The sequence below is a fragment of the Caenorhabditis briggsae genome (genome assembly GCF_000004555.2).
Source record: "Caenorhabditis briggsae AF16 supercontig from assembly CB4, cb25.NA_192, whole genome shotgun sequence".
NCBI lineage: Eukaryota > Metazoa > Nematoda > Chromadorea > Rhabditida > Rhabditidae > Caenorhabditis > Caenorhabditis briggsae.
Window position 1 is genome coordinate 112 of NW_025543452.1, and position 9258 is coordinate 9369.

Sequence of the window (9258 nt, forward strand, 5' to 3'; positions counted from 1 at the left end):
ACAAGGACCACCAGGATCTGCCGGACAAGACGGAACTCCAGGACAACCAGGAGCCCCAGGACAAGTCCGCACTGTTCCAGCCCCACCAGGAAACCCAGGACAGCCAGGAGAGCCAGGAGCTCAAGGACCACCAGGACCAGACGGACACCCAGGAAGCGCCGGACCACAAGGACCACCAGGACCACAAGGAGAGCCAGGACAAGACGGAGCCCCAGGAAACCCAGGAGCCCCAGGAGAGGCTGGAGAGCCAGGAAAGGACGGAGCCAAGGGATCTTGCGATCACTGCCCACCACCAAGAACTGCTCCAGGATATTAAGCGTTGCTTTTCCAAAAGTTTGCTTCTTATTTTGGTAAGTTACCATCAAATCAACTTAAAATCCTCATATCTCATTTTCAGGGTACGAGTATCAATGACAACAATAACTCCATTCTTCTCCCTCTACTTGTCAATCGACGAACCATCTCAGACATCTCTCTTAACCTCCCTAATTTATTATTTTTCTCCTCCCTCTCGTCTTTCCTAAATTCGTTGTTTTCCGCCTGTTCGTACAGGGTATGTGCATGCTTAAACAGTGTAAATAAACGCTTTCGATAGAAAAATCGTTGTCATCAATTATCATATCAATCAAGATTATCAGAAGTATGTTGTCACATCAACAATAGAGGATGAAACCTGAAGTGTTCCAAGTTTTCAGTTTTTCTTTCCGAAGAAAATAGAGGCAGGTATAGTAGCCCCTGAAGACGTGTTTGTTACCCAGTTTTTGCAACATCATCGTGACATTTTTGGCGATGCGCCGCGTAGAGAAGAAGGAACTGGGTAAAGTTCGGGAGAAATTAAATCGAATAAGGAGAAACGGTGAAATAACGGAAAACGGGTAGAAGAAGAGTGAGAGGAGAGAAACTGATTGATGGCTATAAACCATTTTGCCATTTTCTCTGATAAAAGGGGTTAACATGGATAGTTTGGTTGGTTTGATTTTCGAAATCATAGGATGCGAGAACTATGATAATCTAGAGGGATTTATTCCAGAAGTTCATTCTTCTCAGATAACAACTCGTCGCATATTGTTTGATCTTGAAAATAATCGAAAATCAGAAAACATTAAATTCCGAATTTTTACTTTGATTGAACTTTTACAAATGAAAATCTGAAATATTGGAGATCGGGAAATAAAAATCAGAATTCCGGGAATTACGAAACTTTGGGAAATTTCAGACAAACTTTAAAAAGGTCGTATACATCGGTTGTCAATACTTCCACAAGTCTCTGAGCACATTATTCTATGTATTCGTTAAGACTTGTGAAAGACTTGTGCAAGACTTGTGGAAGGATTGGCCAAGTCTTGTATTCTGATGTTGTCGTTACGATAACAACATAAACAACAAATACAAGATTTGGCCAAACTTCCCACAAGTCTAGGACAATCTTTCCACAAGAATTGTCGACTTTGGTGATTTTATGACAAATAGTTTAACAGTTGACAAATTTTTGATATATGTCAAGGAATCGAGATAATTAAGGTCGACGTTGATGGTTTGGGTGAGCCTACGGTGCTTCTATCCTGTCTTTAATCAAAGATTTCAAGGGGGGTCGGTTGCTCATTGACCTCTACTCTAAAATGTAGGGGATTCATAGACTGTAGTTTAAAAATGTGAAGGATTACCGTAGCTCAAAAAACCTATTAGTTGAAAAATACAGAAGAATATTATTTCATGTAGTTCAAAAATCCAAAGAAAGAAACGAAAATTTTAAAAGTTCCAAAAAATCAAAAATTCAATACAGATTGATAAAAAAAATTGAAGCGAGAAAAAGAATGAAAGAAATGTGAAAAGATGTCAGGAAGTGAAAGTTTTGAAGTCTGGAATCCGAAGTTTGAAGTCGTAATTCCGAGATCCTGCCAGAATGCTACGTGTACGCTATCAATTGCTATTTCATTTCTTTTAAAATTTGATTTCGGTCATTTGGTAAAAGGGGGACGTTCAGTGATAAACACCTAGCCATGAACCCCAAACAATGGCGACCTGAGGCCTTTTAGTACTTTTTTTTACTTCAATGACGTCGATCAGTCTTCTAAAAAAAGAAATAGCAATGATTAGCGCATCCGAAGCTTCCTGGCAGTGGGCAGAATCCAATTCCTTCCAGTATCCGTCATCCAACTTGGTCATCCTAGCCGATATTGGTAATCGTCGAGTAGAGAGGCCAGTAGTCTTCGTGAGTTGATCGGATCCCTTGTCATCCCAGGTGCCCTGGAACCACGTTACAAATCGGACTCCTAATCGACTCCGATTTTTGGTTGTTTTATCCAGCTTATATACCCTTCGTAGGTCAGATCTGGAGATAAGATAAGAAAAAAGTTCACGAAAGTAGTCAACACGCAAGAATTCTGAAGAATTTCGAAACTTCAGGAAATTTAGAGATTTCCAAATGTAAAAAAATCCTAATACCGTATTTCCTTTAATAGAAGCCTCGACTTTGAGCTCAATTATCTCAATTCCTGTGAATGTTCTCAAAAATGTCTCAACTAATAAAATATTGGTGATTTTATGACAATTAGTTTATCAGTTAACAAGTTTTTGATATCTTCCACAGGAATAGAGATAATTGATTTCAAAGTTAACAATTGGGTGTGAACTTCTGATAGAGAAAAACGGTATTTTAAGTTGTGAAAATCTGTCATGGATATTGTATCTTTTTTGAAACACTTTATTGATAAATTAGTTCTCAATCCAATCTGACATATAGTGAAGATCCAATCTGTTTCTCGTTGGCAGCAAACAATGGAGCTTCGTTTTCTTGAGATGGAATCGGTGAGAATCCAGGACCCGGAGAAGCTGTAGACGTTGTTTTCGATGTTGATTTGGTTCCTTCTTTTCCTATTTTACTCTTGTCCCTGACCACTGGAGATCCCTGAAATTGCATTTTTTTCATAGTTTTGTGCTGAAATTAAACTTGCCTTCTCATTTTTCTCTCGAGACTTGATGAGGATTTTTGCCGACGGATTCTCTTCGTCGTCATCAAATTCATCCGGTCGAACCTCTGGTTCTTTGATATTCAGGTTGAATTTCACTTCTTCTGAAGTCCGGGATTTTTGAACTTTCGGACCCTCGTCGTCTTTCTTTTTCTTTTTCCTTCTCAATTTCGTCGATTTCCCTTTCTCTTTGAACGTCTTACGATTTTTCGCCTTTCCAACATTTTTTTGTGGAGATTTCGCTGGGCCCGGTGATTTCGACTGAAAACAAGTGTCATTTTTGAGGTCAAAAAACCGAGATCTCACACAAATCAGAACAATAATGCCAATAAACAATAAACAATGCAATTGAAGAGTTTTGGATAAAATCTCTGATCCCGATTCAATTATCATCAGTACTTTTCGGGGGAGTTTTTAAAAAAAGGAAATAGAAATTTTTATTTCTACAGTTATCCACGTAAATGAAAAATAATTATTCAGAATTGCCGCGTGTTGTTTATTTTCCTGGGCTCTTTTCTTATCTTATCTTCTGATCTGATCTACGAGGGGTATATAAGCTGAAGAAATCGACGAAAAGTCTAAGGAGAAGAGAAGAGTTCTAACGAGGTTCCAGGGCAGCTGGGATGGTCTCCTTTTTGACTTCGAAGTTCAAAAATGATCACCGGCGGATCAGATGATGGGCAACCAATCCAGTCAAAACGAAGATGGATGTTGGGCGGTGTTGGATGCTCCCCAATAGGACTTTCTCAGTACTAAGAAGCTCTTGCGCACACTGCTTATTGTTGTCTCATTTTTTGTCTTCTGATTTGTTGTCAATGCTTACTGGAAGCAGTGAACAAAGTACTAAAAGGCCCTCAGGGTCGCCATGTTTGGGGTTCATGGCTAGGTGGAAATGTATTTTCCCTGAACGTTTTCCCCTTTCACAATTGACAAAAATCAATTTTTTTTGAAAATGAAATAACAATAAATAGCGATTGCACAGAGCTTTCTAGCAATGAAAAAGTACTAATGGAAATCAACAAACTGTAGTGATTACCATGGTTTTCCTTTTTACTTCCTTTCTTCTTTCCTTTCTTTTTCTTCTCTTCATATTTTTATTCAAAAAGCTGCGCAGATTTTCCACCGTTGGCTCCTCCCGATGCTGCTGATGGAACTTCTGCGTCAGTGAATGAGACTTTGTCTGATCTATTTTTGCCTCTTGTTTCTCTTATTCTGTTTACTGATTAATGCTTAAATTTAAATAATTTACTGTTTGTAACCCAAATAAGCAACCAGCTCCTATTTAAATCCCATAAGGAAAATTATGCTTAAATTGAGGTTTGCCGATTGTATAAATTTTGTGACTATTTCTTTAAGTTTTGTGAGCATTTTTCATTTCTTACGCACCACTTTTCAACATATTCCGTTTTTGCCATTTTTTGCACATTTTTTTGGTATAATTTTTTTGTAACTTGACTACATTTAAGTCAATATGAACTGAATAATGTTTAATTAAACGACTGACATGCGAGAATGAGTAATGGTTATTTTGTAAACTTTGAGCTCAATTATATCGATTCCTGTAAACGATATTAAAAATCTGTCCACTGATTAATTATTTATCATAACACTACCAATGTTCTATTAGTTGACTACTTCTTGATACCTTTTTCAGGAATTGAGCTCAAATTAGCTGGCGGTTTGATTGGGCTTTTATTATAGGCAATACGGTAATCGATAGTCAAGAAGAGAGCAATAAAGAGTACTGTATCACCTCAGTCTGCGGATTCATCCACTCAGCAAGGACATCATCTTCAACCGATCTTCTGGAGCACCAAACGCCAATACGACTAATGGTTCTTATGCTCAGGCTGTCTTGGTCACCTCAATTTCATCTTTGATTTACTGCTTATGTCTTTTCAATCAAAATAAAATGATCATTCAACATCATGTTCTTTTATTCGGAATACAAAAACACGCATATTCTGTAGAAGGCTCGGAGGGGCGGTGAATTCGGTTGCTAAACAGACTTTTTCCATAACGAGGGGGAGAATACTTGGAATAATACAGTAACACACTGGTGACCAGTTTTGTGGGATAGTTTTTTTTTTGATCACTGTGAGTGTAACAAAGGAGAGTTAGATGTGTGGATAAGCGAACATTTGGAGACACGGATAAAGCTAGAACTTTACAAGAACACATGGAAAATAGGAAAAGCAAGAAAAAATGGAACAGAATTTAAGCAAGACGGTTGCAATGGGTGCAACGGTTTTGAACAGTACATGGAATACAACAAAGGAAAATTAGTCCGAATGGGAATGTGAAGATTGTCAGCATTATGAGACACAGAAGGCAGCACATATCAGTTTGGCGTGTGACTACTCCGACAGTCTGAAAATATTATTCTGATTTTGCAAAAACTAGAAAGGTCGAAACTCACACAACGACGGCACGGTGCTCCTGGTTGAACATGAACTATAACATTGCTTCCGGTAGGATTCTGTATGCGAACGGCTCTTACAACCTGATCGACTCCATCGGGTTGTGGGAGTCGAGATTGAGCTGAAAACAAATATTATTTATTTTATTAACATTGTTTTCACTTACTGATCGGTGGTGGTTGATAGTAGACTGGTGGTTGTCCACTGTAGTACTTTGGATCTGTCGATCCACCATAAGTTGGAGCTGCTGGATAAGACATTGCAGCCTGATAAGATGGTGGTGGCATGTCATATGAAGATATAGCAGGGGCCGGTCCGGCAGACGCGTGAGCTGGTGGTGGGCCAGCGGACGATGGGGATGGTGTAGTTGGAGAGCTAACATGAACGGCTGCCGAGTTGTGAATATCCGTACTAGGATAAACAAATCCGGCTGGTGGGGGTGGACGAGTTGGAGACGATTGCTCTGGAGCTGATGGAGCAGATGGTGCCACCGAACTACTCGATTCACCCGTTGGTGGCTGAAATTATTTGGGTTAAAACGAATATCAGAGGTTTTACGGAAACTTACGCTATCTGGATACGGTTGCTTAGCTTTCTCGTGATTATCTGTCATTTCGAGAGTTTGAAAGCTGAAATAATAAAAGGAATTAGCAATAACGGGAGTAAAGTTCTGATAACGATATCAAACGGTTGAACGAAACCGAACAGCGAAACAAAAAAAAAAGAAAAATTGTATTGAGAAAATAACTTATTCATCGTTTTCAACTAACAAATACCTAAACTGGGAAAAACGGGGAAGAACCTAAACTTAGAAACACGTAATGAAAGAACAACGAAAATAAAATATGAACAGTACGGGGCAGAGAGTTGAGCAAGAAAAGAAGACAATGAGCAATTAAGAAGAACTGGGAAAGACAGTAACATTGAAAAAGAAGAAGACTATGTTTTTTTATAATTTCTAAAAAGAAACAATCGGGGATATAAACACAGAATTTGCGGTGGTTGTGATGATGGAACAGATACGTTGCTGATGACTTCTCATTCCTGTAAAAATGGGGAGGAATAGACATGATTGAAATATATTGATTGATTTTGTGGGAGAGAGGCAACTAGAATGAGAGAATGATGGTAATGTGGTTCGCATTGTGATAAAACACACTGTCTTTTCCCACTGGACGAATGATAATATGATAACACTCGTTGAGGGAGAGAGAACAGAAAAAAAAAACAAAACGCATGTGTGGGTGGGGGAGAGAACTGCAGAATTTGAATATTCTTAGTTTTTATGCTCTTTTTTGAAAGGAAAGGTTGGTATCATCCTATTCCTATTGAATGCCGTAACATTCAATACATGGGTTACTGTAGGGGAGTTGGCATTGAGGATAAAAAGGAAGATGCCAACCAAACATTGATGGAAACTTTGGTTCATGAGAAAGAAAATAGAACGAATACAAGTTTGTTCCTTCGTTCCAAAATAACACTAGAGAAGTCACTTCATCTCAACAGGTTGAATAACATCTTCAAGTATTCACAAACTTCTTATGATCCAGTAGATTGATCAACCTTGAAATATTGTTTGGACATTGAGAGTTGTTCCTCTATTTTGAGAAAAAAAGAATAATCGATGAAAACAATCTAACACAGAATGCATATCGTTCATGCTTCACTGATTCTCATTCTGGATTGAAAACGATTTCAATCTGGTCTAGTCTATGTTCTACTGATCTTCAAACTAGGTTAGTCAACTATTTTTTCTGTAGTTCAAGACCTCACTTTCAATAAATTCTGTTATGAAATATTAGAGAAGTATTAGTAAGGGAATGGAAAAACCACACAGGAGATGTAGAATGGCGATTAGGTGTTATATTTCATACTTCATGAGGAGGGCAGGAAGTTAAAAAAAAACTTTTTTGGCTGTAGTTCATTATTTAGTAGTGCAAATTTTTGGTCCTTTCAATTGAATTTCAATAGGAAATCCGAATAAGAGGCAAACGAAAACACATACGCCAAATAACACTTGGTCTCGTGAGGAGACGACAAAGAATAGGAGACAACGTAAGGATACAAGACGACGTCAAAAGGGAGATCACAACCGGTTCATAGTAATACAAAAGCTTTGGTATAATGCCGTTAGGAATTTGCTGATTTGAAAAAATGTGACTCATTAACTTGTCAATTTCAATGGATGTCAATCTTAAATCACTGTAGGTGTATCAGTAAGAATTATCCGAAAAATTGCGTTGTTGTATGAGCAATAATTGCTCAGCAATCGAAGGAAATCAGAAGGATAGACTGATTGAGTTTTATCAATTATTAGATTTTTCAAACTTCAAAGATCATTGAGATTTCTGAATTGAATTATTCAGTTCAATATATCATAGTTAATGTTCTATGATCGACAAAGCCTTGCAAAAAACTGGTGAATGCAACTAAATCAGTCCCTGAAACTGAACATTTGGTAGACGAAAACCGGTGAAAAATCGCTTGTGCTTTTATGAGCTTCAAATTTTTTTTTAATTTGTCACATCTCATAAGAGGAAACCCTTTCGAAATTCTTTCCATTATACAACGAGATATCTATCGAAATCATGAGGTTTTACCAGTAGTTTATGGACCTGCAACTAAATGCATATAGCTAACGAAAGAATCAGTGCAAGTTTCGGTCACAGAAACAAAAAGAGAGAAGAGAAAATCCGTGGTTGATGAGACGAGGGAAAAGCAGAAGAGACAAAAAATAAGCGTTCGTGGATCATAGAGGATTAAGACATCAAAAGTTGAACCCCCCCCCCCCCCCCCCCAACTAGTTTTCTCACGACCAAATGATCTAATCGTTGCGAAACTCATCTCTAACTCGAACTGTAAATAGTGAAAAGGTTATGTGAAGTGGGGGCGACAGCTGTCTCGCGATAAAAGTTTTATCGATTTTCTTCGTAGGTGTTTTTTGTGTGTGCCAATTGTTCTTGGTTTCTTGGAGAACATCAGACAAAAAAATGACACCGGACGAACTATTAAAGTAGATTTGTGGAAAAATTGAGATAAAAACCAAATATATGAGGTAACAGTCACAAGGGAAACGAATAATGGGGTGACATATATTTTTCTAGAAATTCAAGGTTTCGTAATAACACCATAGTTTCGGAAACCACACAGAGTGCCTACGTAGGTGTTCCCCTTTTTTCTCGGCGTCTCTACATCCGCTGTTTTATGACCTGTCAACTACTATTAGAAAAAGCAAGGAACGGGGATGGATGACTTTTAGAATATAATTGTTGAACGAAGTGATTTCGAGAGAATCACAGCAGAAAAAAACATTCTTGAAAAGGTATACCGTATTTGATCGAACATAAGCCCATCCAGCCTAAGGCTTCCATTCGGTCGGCAAATTCAGCCGACCGAGGGGGTACGACGAATTCGAACGCTTCCAAAATCGAACAGACCTAAAATCGAACATGTGTCAAAACAGAACAAGAGCAGAATCGAACTGTGTCGGAGTCGAACTGTCCCTAATTGGAACGCTGTTAGCCATGGGACGCGCTTGCATTTTTCCTTAAATTAGTGACTTTTTTCTTGAGAAAATTAAAAAAATATATACGAATCAGTTTTATTGGAAACAAAAACAACAAAAACATTTTTTTTAAGGAAAAAATAAAAATTTGCGGGGAAAAAATGGAGACCCCGCAAATTCCGGGGAAAGAAAAAATCGGGGAAAAAAATACCGGGGAAAGTGGGCGGAGTCGGGGGCGGAGCCTAAAATGCAACCCTGATACGGTTTTGCCGCACGGTTTTTCTGCACATTTGGACACGGTCATGAGGGGGCGGAGCCTAAATTGCAACCCTGGCACGGTTTTGCCGCACGATTTTTCTCGACT

The 9258-nt window shown here is 38.4% G+C and overlaps 2 protein-coding genes across 2 annotated transcripts; both read right to left on the bottom strand.

Annotated features, from left to right (window-relative positions):
* Positions 1–2722: 2722 nt before the first annotated feature.
* Positions 2723–4008, bottom strand: CBG26720 (the record flags this gene model as incomplete). Its single annotated transcript, XM_045241069.1, has 3 exons — positions 2723–2908; positions 3036–3230; positions 4006–4008. The coding sequence occupies 3 exons, from the start codon at positions 4006–4008 to the stop codon at positions 2723–2725; spliced, it is 384 nt and encodes a 127-aa protein (XP_045100714.1).
* Positions 4009–5186: 1178 nt separating this feature from the next.
* On the bottom strand, positions 5187–6002 carry CBG24571 (the record flags this gene model as incomplete). The annotated part of the gene is made up of 4 exons (XM_002648318.1): positions 5187–5339; positions 5389–5510; positions 5556–5907; positions 5958–6002. 4 exons carry the CDS (start codon positions 6000–6002, stop codon positions 5187–5189), a joined length of 672 nt encoding a protein of 223 aa, XP_002648364.1.
* Between the last annotated feature and the right edge of the window lie 3256 nt (positions 6003–9258).